The sequence below is a fragment of the Bombina bombina genome, chromosome 5 (genome assembly GCF_027579735.1).
Source record: "Bombina bombina isolate aBomBom1 chromosome 5, aBomBom1.pri, whole genome shotgun sequence".
Classification (NCBI taxonomy): domain Eukaryota; kingdom Metazoa; phylum Chordata; class Amphibia; order Anura; family Bombinatoridae; genus Bombina; species Bombina bombina.
In genome coordinates this window covers 39399875-39425864 of record NC_069503.1, presented here as the reverse complement: position 1 = coordinate 39425864, position 25990 = coordinate 39399875, and the positions used below count along the sequence as shown (strand labels likewise).

At 36.6% G+C, this 25990-nt stretch overlaps 1 protein-coding gene across 1 annotated transcript in view; it reads right to left on the bottom strand.

The window, feature by feature from the left end:
• Nucleotides 1-12564: 12564 nt before the first annotated feature.
• Nucleotides 12565-25990, bottom strand: part of LOC128659783 (gastrula zinc finger protein XlCGF26.1-like) — a 126928-nt gene continuing 113502 nt past the window's right edge. The window contains exon 4 of the mRNA XM_053713356.1: nt 12565-25782. Within this exon, the coding sequence (XP_053569331.1) occupies nt 24446-25782 (1337 nt within the window). The 3' untranslated portion in view covers nt 12565-24445. The remainder of the gene's footprint in view (nt 25783-25990) is intronic.

The following is a 25990-nucleotide window of genomic DNA, read 5'->3' as shown; positions in this document are numbered from 1 at the left end:
TGAGAGAAGAGGTGGACTTCAAGGGCTTAGAAATTAGCATATGAACCTCATAGGTTTAGCTTTCAACTAAGAATACCAAGAGAACAAAGCAAAATTGGTGATTAAAAAAAATTGGAAAATTGTTTAAAATTACATTCTCTATCTGAATCATGAAAGTTTATTTTGGACTAGACTGTACCTTTAAACTATACAAGTGTTGCAAACAAAATAGCAGTGACAACACTTTGTCTACTCAGTAACAAGTTCCAATTGGCTTCTTCAAATAAGGCAAACTATGTGGGCGGGTGGGTTTGGCCATTGGAAAACTAAGTGTTAATCTGTTGGGAAAGTGTATTCACTAGGCCTGTCTGTTAGATTAAAGCAACACCACACACGTCTCATGAAAATAAATTGTTCTATATTCTTTTAAGCCAGGGCTGCCCTCTGCGCTAGTTACCATGTGCCCCTCTGTGCTAGTTACTGTGCGCCCCTAAATAAAGCAGGACTGATAATGTGCGCTTTGGGGGCTTCTGGTAGGTCGGCAAACAAGAGCCCTAGAACTTGCCCTGTGCAACTGGACAGTTGTGGTAAATATTATTTGTGTGTTTAACAGACAAAATGTATACGCAGCCCATAAAGACCCTAAATACTGACCTGTGGCCCCTGTGAGTTAGGGCCCATCACTGCCCTGTGCTACTCCGGGCAAATCTGACCATAATGCAGCTAATCATTCCAATACATTCATATCTACACATATATTTATTTATAATATAACACTTTAGCTGTTGTCTGCTTTACAAATGAATAAACTACACCTGTGTGATGACGCGTGAGCTGCACATTATACACATTACATGATACTCAGTGTCTAATACTGATTTATATAACGTTTTATCTTATTCCCCTGCCCTGTGTGTAGCTGCTGTAAATGACTAACTCATAAACATAACTTGTGCTACAGTTGTGCTTCTGTGTGTATTAACCCTTCACTGGCACAGAGAGCAGCACAGTGTGTATTAACCCTTCACTGGCACAGAGAGCATCACAGTGTGTATTAACCCTTCACTGGCACAGAGAGCAGCACAGTGTGTATTAACCCTTCACTGGCACAGAGAGCAGCACAGTGTGTATTAACCCTTCACTGGCACAGAGAGCAGCACAGTGTGTATTAACCCTTCACTAGCACAGAGAGCAGCACAGTGTGTATTAACCCTTCACTGGCACAGAGAGCAGCACAGTGTGTATTAACCCTTCACTAGCACCGAGAGCAGCACAGTGTGTATTAACCCTTCACTAGCACAGAGAGCAACACACTGCCCTTCACTAGCACAGAGAGCAGCACAGTGTGTATTAACCCTTCACTAGCACCGAGAGCAGCACAGTGTGTATTAACCCTTCACTAGCACAGAGAGCAACACACTGCCCTTCACTAGCACAGAGAGCAGCACAGTGTGTATTAACCCTTCACTAGCACAGAGAGCAGCACAGTGTGTATTAACCCTTCACTGGCACAGAGAGCAGCACAGTGTGTATTAACCCTTCACTAGCACAGAGAGCAGCACAGTTTGTATTAACCCTTCACTAGCACAGAGAGCAGCACAGTGTGTATTAACCCTTCACTAGCACAGAGAGCAACACAGTGTGTATTAACCCTTCACTAGCACAGAGAGCAGCACAGTGTGTATTAACCCTTCACTGGCACAGAGAGCAGCACAGTGTGTATTAACCCTTCACTAGCACAGAGAGCAGCACAGTTTGTATTAACCCTTCACTAGCACAGAGAGCTGCACAGCGTGTATTAACCCTTCACTAGCACAGAGAGCAGCACAGCGTGTATTAACCCTTCACTAGCACAGAGAGCAGCACAGTGTGTATTAACCCTTCACTAGCACAGAGAGCAGCACAGTGTGTATTAACCCTTCACTAGCACAGAGCAGCACCGTGTGTATTAACCCTTCACTAGCACAGAGAGCAGCACAGTGTGTATTAACCCTTCACTAGCACAGAGAGTAGCACAGTGTGTATTAACCCCTCACTAGCACAGAGAGCAGCACAGTGTGTATTAACCCATCACTAGCACAGAGAGCTGCACAGTGTGTATTAACCCTTCACTAGCACAGAGAGCAGCACAGTGTGTATTAACCCTTCACTAGCACAGAGAGCAGCACAGTGTGTATTAACCCTTCACTAGCACAGAGAGCATCACAGTGTGTATTAACCCTTCACTAGCACAGAGAGCATCACAGTGTGTATTAACCCTTCACTAGCACAGAGAGCAGCACAGTGTGTATTAACCCTTCACTAGCACAGAGAGCATCACAGTGTGTATTAACCCTTCACTAGCACAGAGAGCAGCACAGTGTGTATTAACCCTTCACTAGCACAGAGAGCAGCACAGTGAGTATTAACCCTTCACTAGCACAGAGAGCAGCACAGTGTGTATTAACCCTTCACTAGCACAGTGTGTATTAACCCTTCACTAGCACAGTGTGTATTAACCCTTCACTAGCACAGAGAGTAGCACAGTGTGTATTAACCCTTCACTAGCACAGAGAGCTGCACAGTGTGTATTAACCCTTCACTAGCACAGAGAGCTGCACAGTGTGTATTAACCCTTCACTAGCACAGAGAGCTGCACAGTGTGTATTAACCCTTCACTAGCACAGAGAGCGCACAGTGTGTATTAACCCTTCACTAGCACAGAGAACAGCACAGTGTATATTAACCCTTCACTAGCACAGAGAGCTGCACAGTGTGTATTAACCCTTCACTAGCACAGAGAACAGCACAGTGTATATTAACCCTTCACTAGAACAGAGAGCAGCACAGTGTGTATTAACCCATCACTAGCACAGAGAGCTGCACATTGTATATTAACCCTTCACTAGCACAGAGAGCAGCACAGTGTATATTAACCCTTCACTAGCACAGAGAGCAGCACAGTGTGTATTAACCCATCACTAGCACAGAGAGCTGCACAGTGTATATTAACCCTTCACTAGCACAGAGAGCAGCACAGTGTGTATTAACCCTTCACTAGCACAAAGAGCAGCACAGTGTGTATTAACCCTTCACTAGCACAGAGAGCAGCACAGTGTGTATTAACCCTTCACTAGCACAGAGAGATTAGCACAGTGTGTATTAACCCTTCACTAGCACAGAGAGCTGCACAGTGTGTATTAACCCTTCACTAGCACAGAGAGTAGCACAGTGTGTATTAACCCTTCACTAGCACAGAGAGCAGCACAGTGTGTATTAACCCTTCACTAGCACAGAGAGCTGCACAGTGTGTATTAACCCTTCACTAGCACAGAGAGCTGCACAGTGTGTATTAACCCTTCACTAGCACAGAGAGCAGCACATTGTGTATTAACCCTTCACTAGCACAGAGAGCTGCACAGTGTGTATTAACCCTTCACTAGCACAGAGAGCAGCACATTGTGTATTAACCCTTCACTAGCACAGAGAGCTGCACAGTGTGTATTAACCCTTCACTAGCACAGAGAGCTGCACAGTGTGTATTAACCCTTCACTAACACAGAGAGCAGCACAGTGTGTATTAACCCTTCACTAGCACAGAGAGCTGCACAGTGTGTATTAACCCTTCACTAGCACAGTATGTATTAACCCTTCACTGGCACAGAGAGCTACAAACTGTAAGTTTAACAGCACTTACTTTCCCATTGCCTGGCACAAGCAGATGAATAAGATGCATTAAAAGAACAACATTTATAACAATTATAAACTTTTTAAGTAGACCAGAAAGTGACTAAAACGTTTTATCACACAATACACAGCCTGACTCACTCACCCAGCAAGAAGGGTCTAGCTGCAGACTGGAGCTCCACTCTAGACAGGAAACATGTGACCTCCACTCAAAGCTTTTTTTTTTTAAATCAACTTTAATGTAACAAACATTCTGAAAACAAAACATTTTGCAGCTTTCTTGTTCTTCTTAATGTGCACACTCACAGTGGTTACCTTATAAATGACAATCACCATAAACCACTGTGAGTGTGCACATTAAGAAGAACAAGAAAGCTGCAAAATGTTTTGTTTTCAGAATGCTTGTCTATAGGTTGTTTGTTACATTAAAGTTGATTTAAAAAAAGAAGCTTTGAGTGGAGGTCACATGTTTCCTGTCTAGCTTCAGTGGAGGTCACATGTTTCCTGTCTAGAGTCAGTGGAGGTCACATGTTTCCTGTCTAGAGTGGAGCTCCAGTCTGCAGCTATGGTTTAGACTAGATTCTATCCCTCTAAAGGACATTGTCCTTTCTGAGAATGGGATTTAGCTCACTCAGTGTGAAAAAGCTAAATCCCATACTGCTAAAGGACATTTTTCCCCCTAGTGGTCATGTCCTGTATAGGGATGGGAATTAGCCTGCTCACAGTGACAAAGATAGATCCCATACTGCTAAAGGATATTTTTGCCCCCTAGTGGTCATGTCCTGTATAGGGATGGGGATTAGCCTGTTCAAATTGACAGAGCTAGATCACATACTGCTAAAGGACATCTTGCCCCCTAGTGGTCAGATCCTGTATAGGGATGGGAATTAGCCTGCTCACAGTGACAAAGATAGATCCCATACTGCTAAAGGATATTTTTGCCGCATAGTGGTCATGTCCTGTATAGGGATGGGAATTAGCCTGTTCAAATTGACAGAGCTAGATCACATACTGCTAAAGGACATCTTGCCCCCTAGTGGTCATGTCCTGTATAGGGATGGGAATTAGCCTGTTCACAGTGAAAAAGATAGATAACATACTACTAAAGGACATCTTGCCCCCTAGTGGTCATGTCCTGTATAGGGATGGGAATTAGCCTGTTCACAGTGAAAAAGATAGATCCCATACAGTTAAAGGATATTTATGCCACTAGTGGTCATGTCCTGTATAGGGATGGGAATTAGCCTGTTCAAGATGACAGAGCTAGATCACATACTGCTAAAGGACATCTTGCCCCCTAGTGGTCAGGTCCTGTATAGGGATGGGAATTAGCCCGCTCACAGTGACAAATATAGATCCCATACTGCTAAAGGATATGTTTGCCCCCTAGTGGTCATGTCCTGTATAGGGATGGGAATTAGCCTGTTCACAGTGAAAAAGATAGATCCCATACAGTTAAAGGATATTTATGCCACTAGTGGTCATGTCCTGTATAGGGATGGGAATTAGCCTGTTCAAGGTGACAGAGCTAGATCACATACTGCTAAAGGACATCCTGCCCCCTAGTCGTCATGTCCTGTATAGGGATGGGAATTAGCCTGCTCACAGTGACGGAGCTAGATCACATACTGCTAAAGGATATGTTTGCCCCCTAGTGGTCAGGTCCTGTATAGGGATGGGAATTAGCCTGCTCACAGTGACAGAGCTAGATCACATACTGCTAAAGGACATTGGCCCCCTAGTGGTCATGTCCTGTATAGGGATAGAGCTAAATCACATACTGCAAAACATGTTGCCCATATACAGCTTGCTTATACAGCTGTTTATTGTCCCATCTCTTATAGTAACTGTGTTATAATATAGGTATTTCAGTGGCGTTTTAGTACAGAATGATAACTTTTTATTATACTAATAGGCCCTATTAAAATTCAAACCTTAAAAGATTCCTCTAGAAAGGAGTGAAGCAGGGCAGATAGTAAGCAAATCAGGGCATGGTCAGGTGGTCCTCAGCAAAACAGGACATTTATAAGGGCTGGGAGAGCTGCAGCAGGGACTGCAGGTTATTTTGCTCCCTTATCAATATTGCGCATAGGGATTATAAGTGGTGAATTCTCTGTAATGACCATAGAAGCCGCTAACATTTACACATTAAATAGAAGACAATTGGATGAGACAACCCTGGAGTTCTTCAGGCTTTAAAGGGACATGAAACCCAATTTTAAACAACTTTCTAATTTACTTCTATTATCTAATTTGCTTCATTCTCTTGATATCACTTGCTGAAAAGCATATCTAGATATGCTCAGTAGCTGCTGATTGGTTGCTGCACATAAAGGCCTTGTGTGATTGGCTCACACATGTGCATTGCTATTTCTTCAACAAAGGATATCTAAAGAATTGAGCAAATTAGATAATAGAAGTAAATTGGAAAGTTTAAAATTGCATGCCTTATCTGAATCATGAAAGTTTAATTTTGACTAGACTGTCCCTTTAAGGGCTCCATTTATTAAGTAGTGTGATAACCGCTGCTTTTTACAATCTCCGTCACCTCTGAGTTGACAGAGAGAAATCACCCTGAGCACGCTTGCTTGGAGTGATTGACAGGCCCTTCCCTGCGGGAAGGGGGTGGTAGTACACACTCGGTACATTTTGGTACATACAAATAGAGGACATACAGATTCAAGTTTAGAACCCTGTCCACACGGCCAATTGTACACCTGGCCCTTTGTCTAAACAATCATTTCTAAGCTAAACCACATTATTCTTTGTATGTATTTAGAAGCTATAAGTGTTTCAATGACATATGCTGTGTGCACCCCATGCACCAGCAATCAGACACCACCCTGCTCAGAGAGACTGTGGCATCTTGTATGAAATAAATGGGGGCAATATTCAACAGGGCTCTGTCTTTAAAAAGGTGCCATGTTTAAATCTTTGTGTATAAGACATAAACAGCATATGTGCATATGCTGCTGATGCAGTGATGACAGAATTATTATTTTGTTAATACAAGTCTATTGTAAAAAAGTGTCTGTTAAAACCAAAATGCATCACTGTAATGTGTCTAATTTTATGCTACCAGGTAATGGAGTTGTGCCTTGCATGGTTTCACAATTTTTTTATGCTACACTTGTATTGATAAGACCAGGATATCATATAACTTGTGTTTAGAATGTTCTCTTCGCCAAGTTAAAATCCCTTCTACGGGGGGGAACTTCCGGGTGGCGGCCATGACAGGTCGCATATTTTTCAGCTCTATTCATCTCCAGCACATTTCTACTTAAAATTCTGGTCTCAATACTGCATCTTGTGTATTTTTTTAGAGAATCTGGCACAACTTAGCACCCTGTATTGGGCAATATTTTTATTGATGGATTTACTGCACTTTTCAGCTCCCCGGAAAGAACTAGAGGTTGCGGCCTACCATTTTAACCCCCCGGCAGGGCAATCATTTGCCACTGTCGTTAAGAAGCAGTGCTGAACCGCAAGCCACTGCAAGTTCTCAAAATAATGGAATACTGGTTATAGCATTCACAGCTTTGATCACCAACCAACACCTGCTCTTAACGAATTCAATATGGAGATCCCATCAAACTTTTTTGCGGAGCTGCGCAACTTGCTCTTAAGCCATCACGCCGCATTGGAAAGCAAGCTATACTCCGCACCTGATAATAGCAACCCCTCCTTGGTCCCATCCACACTGAGCACAACCTGTTGGAGAGTGGGGGTGGCGGCGCCCTGGGGCCCCGGCGCTGGCCCCCTGCATCCGATGGGTCTGTGAAGGAGCCGGCAATTAAGATAGAAGGAGCAGCGAAGCAACAAGAGAGCAGGCTGATAGATGGCACAGCGGCTGCTCCCGACAGTCTCACAAGCATATCCCAGGCCTACGCTTTTAGAGGTACTGACCTAGAGGAAGCTGAGCAGCAGTCCAAAGAGCACATTAAGCGCACCTCGCAAATGTTGTTACCTCAAATACAGGACAGTATGTTTGGCAGCATGAGTTCTGGGGATCCGGGACAATCCTTACAAACGCTACTGGACCTAATTACCCACCATCGATCTGTTATACTGTCCCTCTTATGGGACCCTGGGGGTTCATGGATCCTATGTGAGGGGAGTGCAGCTTGAGGCTGCTGATTCACTTCATTATCTATCTGCGGCATGTGTACCGCTGTGAGGGACTAACAGAGTATTATTTCATGGGACACCCCAGTGTATGTGTAACTTAGCATTCAATATGGGAGGCATGTTTGGACACTTACTATTTCATCCGGGACACTCTCCTTTTTGCGCACAGATTGTTGGACCTGAACATGAGGACATTAATCCTTTTATGAGTAGTGCTATTGGAATCCGCCTAGAGTCATGGGCAATTTATTTACACATGTACAATGGGTACAATAAGCAACTGGAAATCCTGTTGTTGACTTATTTAATTTCACAACACACCTAGTATGTGCATACACTTTATTTGTTAAGGTTGTGATTATCATTTTGATGTACCTTTTTTTTTTCTCCTCTTTCATGTGGGCCACGCTTCTGTCACAGGCAGGTACTGTGCTGATACTTTCTCCTTGAAGAGTTGAGGGAAATGCTATATCAATTTGTACCCAGCTCTATGCACTCTTATTTATGTTATTCTTTTGCCAGTCCAAATTTACCTTGTGTCATAGATGGTCCAGTTAACTTGCAAGCAACCTCCACAATTTGCAATTTTAAAGCCTAGTTAGATCTTAGGTGTGTCTTGCAGGCCTCTTGTCTGAAACTTTGATTTACATTGCAGTCCATCCTGTGCTCTACCGCCCTGTATACCTATGCTGTTTTATGGATAGAGTATTCCCCATTTGTGATGCTATGTACACCTTTAAGTTATAATATGCCCTAGTTAATTTCAATATATCCCAGGAGCAAGCTACCTCAGTTAGCTACAGTTGATTATTTAGCTTATTTATATCCCCTTCTTTTCCACCCAAGCTTTATGAAGGGAACTCCAGAACTCTAATTAGACTGACCTTTAGGCTTATAATATGACTAACTTTTAACTGAAGGGCAAGCGTTGGTACTTCAAATGTTAATGTTTTGTTTATTTAATGTTGAGAACTCAAAAAGGTGAATCTGTTGAGATCCATAAGTGGTCTCTACTCTTATACTTAGCCTTCTGTCAAAGCAGTTATACTCCATGGGCATGGGTCCAAGAGTAGCCCTTAACATGAGGGAGAAGGTTTACATTCATAGTGGCATATGTGTATTTTATTTTTAGAAAGCATTACTTCTACTAGTAACCCTGTGTTATGTGACTAGCTGAGTTTTTTTTTTTCAGAGAACGTTGGTGCAACATCTACTAGACATATTGCTAATTGGTTTTGGTACCATTACACAGAGATATTTTTGTTTTGATGTGTGAACTATTTACTATACTCTGTAATATGTTTTCTATGCGGAAGACTGTGTAATGCTATATTATTCTGTCTGTATGCCAAATTTACCTCTTAATAAAAATATTAAAAAAAAAAAAAAAAATCCCTTCTACATGTTTATTGAGATTATGTATTGATAAGACCAGTAATGCATCACTGTAATGTGTCTAATTGTATGCTAGCAGGTAATGGAGTTGCGCCTTGCATGGTTTCACTATTTGTTTATTCTACCCTTGTATTGATAAGACCAGTATATCATATAACTTGTGTTTAGAATGTTCTCTTCACCAAGTTAAAATCCCTTCTATATGTTTATTGAGATTATGTATTGATAAGACCAGTATATCATATAACTTGTGTTTAGAATGTTCTCTTTGCCAAGTTAAAATCCCTTCTACATGTTTATTGAGATTATGTATTGATAAGACCAGTATATAATATAACTTGTGTTTAGAATGTTCTCTTCGCCAAGTTAAAATCCCTTCTATATGTTTATTGAGATTATGTATTGATAAGACCAGTATATAATATAACTTGTGTTTAGAATGTTCTCTTCGCCAAGTTAAAATCCCTTCTACATGTTTATTGAGATTATGTATTGATAGGACCAGTATATCATATAACTTGTATTGATAAGACCAGTATATCATATAACTTGTGTTGATAAGACCAGTATATCATATAACTTGTGTTTGGAATGTTCTCTTCGCCAAGTTAAAATCCCTTCTACATGTTTATTGAGATTATGTATTGATAAAACCAGTATATCATATAACTTGTGTTTAGAATGTTCTCTTTGCCAAGTTAAAATCCCTTCTACATGTTTATTGAGATTATGTATTGATAAGACCAGTATATCATATAAATTGTGTTTAGAATGTTCTCTTTGCCAAGTTAAAATCCCTTCTACATGTTTATTGAGATTATGTATTGATAGGACCAGTATATCATATAACTTGTGTTTAGAATGTTCTCTTCGCCAAGTTAAAATCCCTTCTACATGTTTATTGAGATTATGTATTGATAGGACCAGTATATCATATAACTTGTATTGATAAGACCAGTATATCATATAAATTGTGTTTAGAATGTTCTCTTTGCCAAGTTAAAATCCCTTCTACATGTTTATTGAGATTATGTATTGATAGGACCAGTATATCATATAACTCGTGTTTAGAATGTTCTCTTCGCCAAGTTAAAATCCCTTCTACATGTTTATTGAGATTATGTATTGATAAGACCAGTATATCATATAACTTGTATTGATAAGACCAGTATATCATATAACTTGTGTTGATAAGACCAGTATATCATATAACTTGTGTTTAGAATGTTCTCTTTGCCAAGTTAAAATCCCTTCTACATGTTTATTGAGATTATGTATTGATAAGACCAGTATATCATATAACTTGTGTTGATAAGACCAGTATATCATATAACTTGTATTGATAAGACCAGTATATCATATAACTCGTGTTTAGAATGTTCTCTTCGCCAAGTTAAAATACCATCTACATGTTTATTGAGATTATGTTCCTAGCACCTAAAGGGATAAAAAACACTTTTTTTTCTTTCACTATTTGGATAGAGAATCCAATGATAAAGAAATTTCCAATTTACATCTACTGTGATATTTGCTTAATTGTCTTGGTATCATTTCTTGAAGGAGCAGCAATGCTCTACTGGGAACTGGGCGAGCCAATAACAAGAGGCATATCACTGCAGCCACCAATCACCAGCTACCTGACAGAAGTGAATTGCTGCCCTGTGACTACCTAGGTATGCTTTTTACCAAATGATACCAAGTAATGAAGCAAATTAGTTAATAGAAGTAAATAGGAAAATTGTTTAAAACTGCATGTTCTGACTTGTCAGTTTACTCTCTCATTAATATCAGTCACATTTGAATCATCAGACTATAGCAGCAGTAAGGCAGCTTTTCCCAATAAAGGCCACAAACCAAACAATACTGTAACTTTATTTTTACATTTCTCTACATATAAACATGTGATTGGTTTGTCCATTTATTTATTATTTATTGATAGCTAAGTTTGCTTGTGTATAGTGAGTCTATAGTATGCTTGTGTATAGTTTATAGTATGCTTGTGTATAGTTTATAGTATGCTTGTATATAGTCTATAGTATGCTTGTGTATAGAGTCTATAGTATGCTTGTGTATAGAGAGTCTATAGTATGCTTGTGTATATTCTATAGTATATCATATAACTTGTGTTTAGAATGTTCTCTTCGCCAAGTTAAAATCCCTTCTACATGTTTATTGAGATTATGTATTGATAGGACCAGTATATCATATAACTTGTATTGATAAGACCAGTATATCATATAACTTGTGTTTAGAATGTTCTCTTCGCCAAGTTAAAATCCCTTCTACATGTTTATTGAGATTATGTATTGATAGGACCAGTATATCATATAACTTGTGTTTAGAATGTTCTCTTCGCCAAGTTAAAATCCCTTCTACATGTTTATTGAGATTATGTATTGATAAGACCAGTATATCATATAACTTGTGTTTGGAATGTTCTCTTCGCCAAGTTAAAATCCCTTCTACATGTTTATTGAGATTATGTATTGATAAAACCAGTATATCATATAACTTGTGTTTAGAATGTTCTCTTTGCCAAGTTAAAATCCCTTCTACATGTTTATTGAGATTATGTATTGATAGGACCAGTATATCATATAACTCGTGTTTAGAATGTTCTCTTCGCCAAGTTAAAATCCCTTCTACATGTTTATTGAGATTATGTATTGATAAGACCAGTATATCATATAACTTGTATTGATAAGACCAGTATATCATATAACTTGTGTTGATAAGACCAGTATATCATATAACTTGTGTTTAGAATGTTCTCTTTGCCAAGTTAAAATCCCTTCTACATGTTTATTGAGATTATGTATTGATAAGACCAGTATATCATATAACTTGTGTTGATAAGACCAGTATATCATATAACTTGTATTGATAAGACTAGTATATCATATAACTCGTGTTTAGAATGTTCTCTTCGCCAAGTTAAAATCCCATCTACATGTTTATTGAGATTATGTTCCTAGCACCTAAAGGGATAAAAAACACTTTTTTTTCTTTCACTATTTGGATAGAGAATCCAATGATAAAGAAATTTCCAATTTACATCTACTGTGATATTTGCTTAATTGTCTTGGTATCATTTCTTGAAGGAGCAGCAATGCTCTACTGGGAACTGGGTGAGCCAATAACAAGAGGCATATCACTGCAGCCACCAATCACCAGCTACCTGACAGAAGTGAATTGCTGCCCTGTGACTACCTAGGTATGCTTTTTACCAAATGATACCAAGTAATGAAGCAAATTAGTTAATAGAAGTAAATAGGAAAATTGTTTAAAACTGCATGTTCTGACTTGTCAGTTTACTCTCTCATTAATATCAGTCACATTTGAATCATCAGACTATAGCAGCAGTAAGGCAGCTTTTCCCAATAAAGGCCACAAACCAAACAATACTGTAACTTTATTTTTACATTTCTCTACATATAAACATGTGATTGGTTTGTCCATTTATTTATTATTTATTGATAGCTAAGTTTGCTTGTGTATAGTGAGTCTATAGTATGCTTGTGTATAGTTTATAGTATGCTTGTGTATAGTTTATAGTATGCTTGTATATAGTCTATAGTATGCTTGTGTATAGAGTCTATAGTATGCTTGTGTATAGAGAGTCTATAGTATGCTTGTGTATATTCTATAGTATGCTTGTGTACAGTCTAAAGTATGCTTGTGTATAGAGTCTATAGTATGCTTGTGTATAGTGAGTCTATAGTATGCTTGTGTATAGTGAGTCTATTGTATCCTTGTGTATAGTGAGTCTATAGTATGCTTGTGTATAGTCTATAGTATGCTTGTGTATAGTTTATAGTATGCTTGTGTATAGTTTATAGTATGCTTGTGTATAGAGTCTATAGTATGCTTGTGTATAGAGTCTATAGTATGCTTGTGTATATTTAATAGTATGCTTGTGTATAGAGTCTATAGTATGCTTGTGTATAGTTTATAGTATGCTTGTGTATAGTCTATAGTATGCTTGTGTATAGTTTATAGTATGCTTGTGTATAGTTTATAGTATGCTTGTGTATAGTTTATAGTATGCTTGTGTATAGTTTATAGTATGCTTGTGTATAGTTTATAGTATGCTTGTGTATAGTGAGTCTATAGTATGCTTGTGTATAGTGAGTCTATAGTATGCTTGTGTATAGTGAGTCTATAGTATGCTTGTGTATAGTTTATGGAATGCTTGTGTATAGTGAGTCTATAGTATGCTTGTTTATAGAATGCTTGTGTATAGTGAGTCTATAGTATGCTTGTGTATAGTTTATAGTATGCTTGTGTATAGTTTATAGTATGCTTGTGTATAGTTTATAGTATGCTTGTGTATAGTCTATAGTATGCTTGTGTATAGTCTATGGAATGCTTGTGTATAGTGAGTCTATAGTATGCTTGTGTATAGTTTATAGAATGCTTGTGTATAGTTTATAGTATGCTTGTGTATAGTTTATAGTATGCTTGTGTATAGTTTATAGTATGCTTGTGTATAGTTTATAGTATGCTTGTGTATAGTCTATAGTATGCTTGTGTATAGTCTATAGTATGCTTGTGTATAGTTTATAGTATGCTTGTGTATAGTCTATAGTATGCTTGTGTATAGTCTATAGTATGCTTGTGTATAGTCTATAGTATGCTTGTGTATAAATTATAGTATGCTTGTGTATAGTCTATAGTATGCTTGTGTATAGTTTATAGTATGTTTGTGTATAGTCTATAGTATGCTTGTGTATAGTTTATAGTATGCTTGTGTATAGAGTGTATAGTATGCTTGTGTATAGTTTATAGTATGCTTGTGTATAGAGTCTATAGTATCCTTAGTTATAGTCTATAGTATGCTTGTGTACAGTGAGTCTATAGTATGCTTGTGTATAGTCTATAGTATGCTTGTGTATAGTCTATAGTATGCTTGTGTATAGTCTATAGTATGCTTGTGTACAGTCTATAGTATGCTTGTGTACAGTCTATAGTATGCTTGTGTACAGTGAGTCTATAGTATGATTGTGTATAGTCTATAGTATGCTTGTGTATAGAGTCTATAGTATGCTTGTGTATAGTTTATAGTATGCTTGTGTATAGTCTATAGTATGCTTGTGTATAGTTTATAGTATGCTTGTGTATAGAGTCTATAGTATCCTTGGTTATAGAGTCTATAGTATGCTTGTGTACAGTCTATAGTATGCTTGTGTATAGAGTCCATAGTATGCTTGTGTACAGTGAGTCTATAGTATGCTTGTGTACAGTGAGTCTATAGTATGCTTGTGTATAGTCTATAGTATGCTTGTGTACAGTCTATAGTATGCTTGTGTACAGTCTATAGTATGCTTGTGTACAGTGAGTCTATAGTATGATTGTGTATAGTCTATAGTATGCTTGTGTATAGAGTCTATAGTATGCTTGTGTATAGTCTATAGTATGCTTGTGTATAGTTTATAGTATGCTTGTGTATAGAGTCTATAGTATGCTTGTGTATAGAGTCTATAGTATGCTTGTGTATAGTTTATAGTATGCTCGTGTATAGTTTATAGTATGCTCGTGTATAGAGTCTATAGTATGCTTGTGTATGGTACGCTCGTGTATAGAGTCTATAGTATGCTTGTGTACAGTGAGTCTATAGTATGCTTGTGTTTAGTCTATAGTATGCTCGTGTATAGAGTCTATAGTATTCTTGTGTATAGTGAGTCTATAGTATGCTTGTGTATAGTCTATAGTATGCTTGTGTACAGTGAGTCTTTAGTATGCTTGTGTACAGTGAGTCTATAGTATGCTTGTGTATAGTCTATAGTATGCTTGTGTACAGTGAGTCTATAGTATGCTCGTGTACAGTGAGTCTATAGTATGCTTGTGTATAGTCTATAGTATGCTTGTGTATAGTCTATAGTATGCTCGTGTATAGAGTCTATAGTATGCTTGTGTATAGTGAGTCTATAGTATGCTTGTGTATAGTCTATAGTATGCTGGTGTATAGAGTCTATAATATGCTTGTGTATAGTCTATAGTATGCTTGTGTATAGTCTATAGTATGCTTGTGTATAGTGAGTCTATAGTATGCTTGTGTATGGTATGCTCGTGTATAGAGTCTATAGTATGCTTGTGTATAGAGTCTATAGTATGCTTGTGTATAGTTTATAGTATGCTTGTGTATAGTCTATAGTATGCTTGTGTACAGTCTAAAGTATGCTTGTGTATAGAGTCTACAGTATGCTTGTGTATAGTCTATAGTATGCTTGTGTATAGTCTATAGTATGCTTGTGTATAGTCTATAGTATGCTTGTGTATAGAGTCTATAGTATGCTTGTGTACAGTGAGTCTATAGTATGATTGTGTATAGTCTATAGTATGCTTGTGTATAGAGTCTATAGTATGCTTGTGTATAGTCTATAGTATGCTTGTGTACAGTCTATAGTATGCTTGTGTACAGTCTATAGTATGCCTGTGTATAGTCTATAGTATGCTTGTGTATAGAGTCTATAGTATGCTTGTGTATAGAATCTATAGTATGCTTGTGTATAGTCTACAGTATGCTTGTGTATAGAGTCTATAGTATGCTTGTGTACAGTCTATAGTATGCTTGTGTATAGAGTCTATAGTATGCTTGTGTATAGTTTCTAGTATGGTTGTGTATAGTTTATAGTATGCTTGTGTATAGAGTCTATAGTATGCTTGTGTATAGTTTATAGTATGCTCGTGTATAGAGTCTATAGTATGCTTGTGTATGGTATGCTCGTGTATAGAGTCTATAGTATGCTTGTGTACAGTGAGTCTATAGTATGCTTGTGTTTAGTCTATAGTATGCTCGTGTATAGAGTCTATAGTATTCTTGTGTATAGTGAGTCTATAGTATGCTTGTGTACAGTGAGTCTATAGTATGCTTGTGTACAGTGAGTCTATAGTATGCTTGTGTATAGTCTATAGTATGCTTGTGTACAGTGAGTCTATAGTATGCTTGTGTACAGTGAGTCTATAGTATGCTTGTGTACAGTGAGTCTATAGTATGCTTGTGTATAGAGTCTATAGTATGCTTGTGTATAGTGAGTCTATAGTATGCTTGTGTATAGTCTATAGTATGCTTGTGTATATTGAGTCTATAGTATGCTTGTGTATAGTCTATAGTATGATGGTGTATAGAGTCTATAATATGCTTGTGTATAGTCTATAGTATGTTTGTGTATAGTCTATAGTATGCTTGTGTATAGTGAGTCTATAGTATGCTTGTGTATAGTGAGTCTATAGTATGCTCGTGTATAGTCTATAGTATGCTTGTGTATAGAGTCTATAGTATGCTCGTGTATAGTTTATAGTATGCTTGTGTATAGAGTCTATAGAATGCTTGTGTATAGTTTATAGTATGCTCGTGTATAGAGTCTATAGTATGCTTGTGTATGGTATGCTCGTGTATAGAGTCTATAGTATGCTTGTGTTTAGTCTATAGTATGCTCGTGTATAGAGTCTATAGTATTCTTGTGTATAGTTTATAGTATGCTTGTGTATAGAGTCTATAGTATGCTTGTGTATAGTTTATAGTATGCTCGTGTATAGAGTCTATAGTATGCTTGTGTATATTGAGTCTATAGTATGCTTGTGTATAGAGTCTATAATATGCTTGTGTATAGCGAGTCTATAGTACGCTTGTGTATAGCGAGTCTATAGTACGCTTGTGTATAGTCTATAGTATGCTTGTGTATAGTCTATAGTATGCTTGTGTATAGTCTATAGTATGCTTGTGTATATTGAGTCTATAGTATGCTTGTGTATAGTCTATAGTATGCTTGTGTATAGTGAGTCTATAGTATGCTTGTGTTTAGTCTATAGTATGCTCGTGTATAGAGTCTATAATATGCTTGTGTATAGCGAGTCTATAGTACGCTTGTGTATAGCGAGTCTATAGTACGCTTGTGTATAGTCTATAGTATGCTTGTGTATAGTCTATAGTATGCTTGTGTATAGTGAGTCTATAGTATGCTTGTGTATAGTGAGTCTATAGTATGCTTGTGTATAGTGAGTCTATAGTATGCTTGTGTATAGTGAGTCTATAGTATGCTTGTGTATAGAGTCTATAGTATGCTCGTGTATAGTTTATAGTATGCTTGTGTATAGAGTCTATAGTATGCTTGTGTATAGTCTATAGTATGCTCGTGTATAGAGTCTATAATATGCTTGTGTATAGCGAGTCTATAGTATGCTTGTGTATAGTCTATAGTATGCTTGTGTATAGTGAGTCTATAGTATGCTTGTGTTTAGTCTATAGTATGCTCGTGTATAGAGTCTATAGTATTCTTGTGTATAGTGAGTCTATAGTATACTTGTGTATAGTCTATAGTATGCTTGTGTATAGTGAGTCTATAGTATGCTTGTGTATAGTGTGTCTATAGTATGCTTGTGTATAGTGAGTCTATAGTATGCTTGTGTACAGTGAGTCTATAGTATGCTTGTGTTTAGTCTATAGTATGCTCGTGTATAGAGTCTATAGTATTCTTGTGTATAGTGAGTCTATAGTATGCTTGTGTATAGTCTATAGTATGCTTGTGTATAGTGAGTCTATAGTATGCTTGTGTATAGTGTGTCTATAGTATGCTTGTGTATAGTCTATAATATGCTCGTGTATAGTCTATAGTATGCTTGTGTATAGTCTATAGTATGCTTGTGTATAGTCTATAGTATGCTTGTGTATAGTCTATAGTATGCTTGTGTATAGAGTCTATAGTATGCTTGTGTATAGTTTCTAGTATGGTTGTGTATAGTTTATAGTATGCTTGTGTATAGAGTCTATAGTATGCTTGTGTATAGTTTATAGTATGCTCGTGTATAGAGTCTATAGTATGCTTGTGTATGGTATGCTCGTGTATAGAGTCTATAGTATGCTTGTGTACAGTGAGTCTATAGTATGCTTGTGTTTAGTCTATAGTATGCTCGTGTATAGAGTCTATAGTATTCTTGTGTATAGTGAGTCTATAGTATGCTTGTGTACAGTGAGTCTATAGTATGCTTGTGTACAGTGAGTCTATAGTATGCTTGTGTATAGTCTATAGTATGCTTGTGTACAGTGAGTCTATAGTATGCTTGTGTACAGTGAGTCTATAGTATGCTTGTGTATAGAGTCTATAGTATGCTTGTGTATAGTGAGTCTATAGTATGCTTGTGTATAGTCTATAGTATGCTTGTGTATATTGAGTCTATAGTATGATGGTGTATAGAGTCTATAATATGCTTGTGTATAGTCTATAGTATGTTTGTGTATAGTCTATAGTATGCTTGTGTATAGTGAGTCTATAGTATGCTTGTGTATAGTGAGTCTATAGTATGCTCGTGTATAGTCTATAGTATGCTTGTGTATAGAGTCTATAGTATGCTCGTGTATAGTTTATAGTATGCTTGTGTATAGAGTCTATAGAATGCTTGTGTATAGTTTATAGTATGCTCGTGTATAGAGTCTATAGTATGCTTGTGTATGGTATGCTCGTGTATAGAGTCTATAGTATGCTTGTGTTTAGTCTATAGTATGCTCGTGTATAGAGTCTATAGTATTCTTGTGTATAGTTTATAGTATGCTTGTGTATAGAGTCTATAGTATGCTTGTGTATAGTTTATAGTATGCTCGTGTATAGAGTCTATAGTATGCTTGTGTATATTGAGTCTATAGTATGCTTGTGTATAGAGTCTATAATATGCTTGTGTATAGCGAGTCTATAGTACGCTTGTGTATAGCGAGTCTATAGTACGCTTGTGTATAGTCTATAGTATGCTTGTGTATAGTCTATAGTATGCTTGTGTATAGTCTATAGTATGCTTGTGTATATTGAGTCTATAGTATGCTCGTGTATAGAGTCTATAATATGCTTGTGTATAGCGAGTCTATAGTACGCTTGTGTATAGCGAGTCTATAGTACGCTTGTGTATAGTCTATAGTATGCTTGTGTATAGTCTATAGTATGCTTGTGTATAGTGAGTCTATAGTATGCTTGTGTATAGTGAGTCTATAGTATGCTTGTGTATAGTGAGTCTATAGTATGCTTGTGTATAGAGTCTATAGTATGCTCGTGTATAGTTTATAGTATGCTTGTGTATAGAGTCTATAGTATGCTTGTGTATAGTCTATAGTATGCTCGTGTATAGAGAGTCTATAGTATGCTTGTGTATAGTCTATAGTATGCTTGTGTATAGTGAGTCTATAGTATGCTTGTGTTTAGTCTATAGTATGCTCGTGTATAGAGTCTATAGTATGCTCGTGTATAGTTTATAGTATGCTTGTGTATAGAGTCTATAGAATGCTTGTGTATAGTTTATAGTATGCTCGTGTATAGAGTCTATAGTATGTTTGTGTATGGTATGCTTGTGTATATTGAGTCTATAGTATGCTTGTGTATAGAGTCTGTAATATGCTTGTGTATAGCGAGTCTATAGTACGCTTGTGTATAGCGAGTCTATAGTACGCTTGTGTATAGTCTATAGTATGCTTGTGTATAGTCTATAGTATGCTTGTGTATAGTCTATAGTATGCTTGTGTATATTGAGTCTATAGTATGCTCGTGTATAGAGTCTATAATATGCTTGTGTATAGCGAGTCTATAGTACGCTTGTGTATAGCGAGTCTATAGTACGCTTGTGTATAGTCTATAGTATGCTTGTGTATAGTCTATAGTATGCTTGTGTATAGTGAGTCTATAGTATGCTTGTGTATAGTGAGTCTATAGTATGCTTGTGTTTAGTCTATAGTATGCTCGTGTATAGAGTCTATAATATGCTTGTGTATAGCGAGTCTATAGTACGCTTGTGTATAGCGAGTCTATAGTACGCTTGTGTATAGTCTATAGTATGCTTGTGTATAGTCTATAGTATGCTTGTGTATAGTGAGTCTATAGTATGCTTGTGTATAGTGAGTCTATAGTATGCTTGTGTATAGTGAGTCTATAGTATGCTTGTGTATAGTGAGTCTATAGTATGCTTGTGTATAGAGTCTATAGTATGCTCGTGTATAGTTTATAGTATGCTTGTGTATAGAGTCTATAGTATGCTTGTGTATAGTCTATAGTATGCTCGTGTATAGAGTCTATAATATGCTTGTGTATAGCGAGTCTATAGTATGCTTGTGTATAGTCTATAGTATGCTTGTGTATAGTGAGTCTATAGTATGCTTGTGTTTAGTCTATAGTATGCTCGTGTATAGAGTCTATAGTATTCTTGTGTATAGTGAGTCTATAGTATGCTTGTGTATAGTCTATAGTATGCTTGTGTATAGTGAGTCTATAGTATGCTTGTGTATAGTGTGTCTATAGTATGATTGTGTATAGTGAGTCTATAGTATGCTTGTGTACAGTGAGTCTATAGTATGCTTGTGTTTAGTCTATAGTATGCTCGTGTATAGAGTCTATAGTATTCTTGTGTATAGTGAGTCTATAGTATGCTTGTGTATAGTCTATAGTATGCTTGTGTATAGTCTATAGTATGCTTGTGTATAGTGAGTCTATAGTATGCTTGTGTATAGTCTATAGTATGTTTGTGTATAGTCTATAGTATGCTTGTGTATAGTGAGTCTATAGTATGCTTGTGTATAGTGAGTCTATAGTATGCTCGTGTATAGTCTATAGTATGCTTGTGTATAGAGTCTATAGTATGCTCGTGTATAGTTTATAGTATGCTTGTGTATAGAGTCTATAGAATGCTTGTGTATAGTTTATAGTATGCTCGTGTATAGAGTCTATAGTATGCTTGTGTATGGTATGCTCGTGTATAGAGTCTATAGTATGCTTGTGTTTAGTCTATAGTATGCTCGTGTATAGAGTCTATAGTATTCTTGTGTATAGTTTATAGTATGCTTGTGTATAGAGTCTATAGTATGCTTGTGTATAGTTTATAGTATGCTCGTGTATAGAGTCTATAGTATGCTTGTGTATATTGAGTCTATAGTATGCTTGTGTATAGAGTCTATAATATGCTTGTGTATAGCGAGTCTATAGTACGCTTGTGTATAGCGAGTCTATAGTACGCTTGTGTATAGTCTATAGTATGCTTGTGTATAGTCTATAGTATGCTTGTGTATAGTCTATAGTATGCTTGTGTATAGTGAGTCTATAGTATGCTTGTGTATAGTGAGTCTATAGTATGCTTGTGTATAGCGAGTCTATAGTATGCTTGTGTATAGTGAGTCTATAGTATGCTTGTGTATAGAGTCTATAGTATGCTCGTGTATAGTTTATGGTATGCTTGTGTATAGAGTCTATAGTATGCTTGTGTATAGTCTATAGTATGCTCGTGTATAGAGTCTATAATATGCTTGTGTATAGCGAGTCTATAGTATGCTTGTGTATAGTCTATAGTATGCTTGTGTATAGTGAGTCTATAGTATGCTTGTGTTTAGTCTATAGTATGCTCGTGTATAGAGTCTATAATATGCTTGTGTATAGCGAGTCTATAGTACGCTTGTGTATAGCGAGTCTATAGTACGCTTGTGTATAGTCTATAGTATGCTTGTGTATAGTCTATAGTATGCTTGTGTATAGTGAGTCTATAGTATGCTTGTGTATAGTGAGTCTATAGTATGCTTGTGTATAGTGAGTCTATAGTATGCTTGTGTATAGTGAGTCTATAGTATGCTTGTGTATAGAGTCTATAGTATGCTCGTGTATAGTTTATGGTATGCTTGTGTATAGAGTCTATAGTATGCTTGTGTATAGTCTATAGTATGCTCGTGTATAGAGTCTATAATATGCTTGTGTATAGCGAGTCTATAGTATGCTTGTGTATAGTCTATAGTATGCTTGTGTATAGTGAGTCTATAGTATGCTTGTGTTTAGTCTATAGTATGCTCGTGTATAGAGTCTATAGTATTCTTGTGTATAGTGAGTCTATAGTATGCTTGTGTATAGTCTATAGTATGCTTGTGTATAGTGAGTCTATAGTATGCTTGTGTATAGTGTGTCTATAGTATGCTTGTGTATAGTGAGTCTATAGTATGCTTGTGTACAGTGAGTCTATAGTATGCTTGTGTTTAGTCTATAGTATGCTCGTGTATAGAGTCTATAGTATTCTTGTGTATAGTGAGTCTATAGTATGCTTGTGTATAGTCTATAGTATGCTTGTGTATAGTCTATAGTATGCTTGTGTATAGTGAGTCTATAGTATGCTTGTGTATAGTGTGTCTATAGTATGCTTGTGTATAGTCTATAATATGCTCGTGTATAGAGTCTATAGTATGCTTGTGTATAGTCTATAGTATGCTTGTGTATAGTCTATAGTATGCTTGTGTATAGTCTATAGTATGCTTGTGTATAGTTTATAGTATGCTCGTGTATAGAGTCTATAGTATGCTTGTGTATAGTGAGTCTATAGTATGCTTGTGTATAGTCTATAGTATGCTTGTGTATAGTCTATAGTATGCTTGTGTATAGTGAGTCTATAGTATGCTTGTGTATAGTCTATAGTATGCTTGTGTATAGTCTATAGTATGCATTTGATTATTGTTGTCCCATATTTATATAAATACAGTATGCTCCATATTCAGTACACCTCTTGCTGAGTGAACAAAAACATATGACACAATTTACAGAACCAACTACACATGCACTTGTCAGAAGCCTGAAAATAATAATAGGTTGTTAATTTTGAAAATAAACTGGACATTTTAAATTGACTGTATAGCTACTTATTAAATTCAGCAAATTTTCATATTTAATGTTATACAAATAGACAATCTCCTCTTCACATTAGTTCTCTCTTGTAATGTTTAATATATCTCTGGAAAACAGAGAAAATGTGTTTATCTTAAAATAAATGGGTTAATATTTATATATACCAATGCAGTCGTTATTCCAAACAGCAGACATTTATCCAATATAGTATGTTTCAGAACAATATATATATATATATATATAATACACACATTATTATTATTATTATTATTATTATTATTATCAGGTATTTGTAGAGCGCCAACAGATTCTGCAGTGCTCTCACACGTTGTCACTATAAACTTCATATGAAGACTTAGTCACAGCATTCCCACATGTCTGTAGGTAACTTGAATTCAGCTTTGACAAGGGCAGGAAGCCAAAACGCGTCAGTGTTTTTTGACCCCACTTCTTTGATGAATACTACATATGTGAATTAAGTTTTTTACTTTTAATTTAAATCAAATAAATTGATTTTATTAACATCATTTGGTGCTCCGCTTCAACATTATTATATTGATCCTTGCTCTGACCAACCCTGAAGTGTAGAGCAACCAAAATAAGGGAATTGTTCCTCCACCGAGCTGGCCAGGAGCTATCGAGGGGTTGCCCAATGGGATCCTGAGTATGGACCGCATCACAGAAGTAGTGTGCAGAGAGAGTCATACAGCAGTAAGCTATACAGTGGAGGAAGATTCCACACACCCCCAGTGACGTCAAAATATGGACCGCAACATGGAAGCAGTGAGCAGAGAGTCATGCAGCCGTAAGCCACACAGTGGAGGAAGTACCAATACCCCCAGTGACATCTGAAGAGGGAGGCTGAAAGGAACACACTCGATTCTTTTGATCCAGTAATACACCAGACATCTGCAAAGCAGTATGGAATGATAGTGAAGTAAGTTCCTTTCCCCCCCCCAGGACCGGATGCATCACGTAGAGGGGCAGCTGGAGTAAGCTAAGTTTAAATCTAATGTAAATATCACTAATTTGGTTACAAGTAAAGTTTATACTGCAATAGAAGGTTTGACATTGCACACACTGTGGGCACTCTGTTAATGGACATGATTGGGCACCCCAAGAGACTTTAAAGTATACACAGTTATACCACCCACTATGAAGTCAAAAATGTTATAACAGTTCTGTTATGGTTTTGTATTCTATCACATTAATATGAGAGAAAATGAGGTGCACATATATAGAGAAATAAAGGACAGCAGGAGAGCACTTCCAATCTGGGTTTTTTAGAAGTGGGATTTAGAAAGTATTATTTACAATAACATCTCTTTTGATGCTTTTATTTAGAGATTTTGTCCTCTTTAGGATAATTGTAAAGAGGTTGTACACTGTGTATATAAAGTTTATTTGTGTGTAAATATTTGGTGTTTTGAGATACCTGATTTCAATTATAACCTTTTTTTTCATTTTTATACATGTTAAAGGTTTCTTCCCTTGTGAATCCTTTTATGTTTTCTCAAATTACTCATATGTGCAAAACATTTTCCACACTCTGTACATATGAACAGATTTTCCCCTGTGTGAATCCTTTCATGCTTTTTCAGACATTCCATTTGTGTAAAACTTTTTCCACACTCTGTACATGTGAAAGGCTTTTACCCTGTATGAATACTTTCATGACTTTTCAGATGATCCATTCGTGTAAAACTAATTCCACACTCCATACATGTGAATGGCTTTTCTCCTGTGTGAATCCTTTCATGTGTTTTCAGACTATTTATTTGTGTAAAACATTTTCCACACTCTTTACACGTGAAAGGCTTTTCTCCTGTGTGACTCCTTTTATGCTTTTTCAGATCACTCTTTTGTAAAAAACTTTTTCCACACTCTGTACATGTGAATAGCTTTATCCCTGTGTGAATCCTTTCATGCTTTTTCAGACAAACCATTTGTGTAAAACTTTTTCCACACTCTGTACATGTGAACAGCTTTTCCCCTGTGTGAATCCTTTCATGCTTTTTCAGCTCACTCTTTTGTAAAAAACTTTTTCCACACTCTGTACATGTGAATAGCTTTATCCCTGTGTGAATCCTTTCATGCTTTTTCAGACAAACCATTTGTGTAAAACTTTTTCCACACTCTGTACATGTGAACAGCTTTTCCCCTGTGTGAATCCTTTCATGCTTTTTCAGACAATCCTTTCGTGTAAAACGTTTTCCACACTCGGTACACGTGAAAAGCTTTTCCCCTGTATGAATCCTTTCATGACTTTTCAGATGATCCATTCGTCTAAAACTGTTTCCACACGACATACATGTGAATGGCTTTTCTCCTGTGTGAATCCTTTCATGAGTTTTCAGACTATTTATTTGTGTAAAACATTTTCCACACTCTGTACACGTGAAAGGCTTTACTCCTGTGTGAATCCTTTCATGAGTTTTCAGACTATTTATTTGTGTAAAACATTTTCCACACTCTGTACACGTGAAAGACTTTTCTCCTGTGTGAATCTTTTTATGATTTTTCAGATAATCCATTCGTGTAAAACATTTGCCGCATTCAGTACATGTGTGTGGTTTCACACCTGTGTGAATTTTGTGGTGTTCTAGTAGATGAGACTTCCATCTAAAGATTTTCTCACATTCTGTACATTTGAATGGTTTCTCCTTTGTACAAATCATTTGGCTAGATTGTAGACTTTTCCCTTCTTTAATATGTTTTGAAAACTCAGTAAATGTGGGTGGTTTATCCTCAGGGATAATAATTTCACTAGATAAGTCATAAATGTTGTCCTCTTGTTTGATGACTAAAATACTCTCTGTACATAATAATTGCTCTCCAGTTCCTGCCAATTCACCATCATCTTTTAATATTTTTTGTGATATCCCCAATGTTTGTGAACAGTCATTGGTGTCTAAGATTTTTGTAGTTTGCGGTATCATTCTGATGCTTTCTGTGGTGAAGGAGGGATATGAACTATTCACGTGTTTGTCTACATAAAAAGAAATGGAATAAAGAAAAATAAGACTGTTTATTCATTATAATATAATCGATCTCAATAAAAAACATTTTTTATACTCAAAAATGCCTTCTGTTTTGTATTTTTAAATGTATTTACCTATAAATCACACATTAAAAAAGGATAACATAGAATGTAAACATTACTACATCATAGTAAACTAAATGATTGAGTTGTGGGT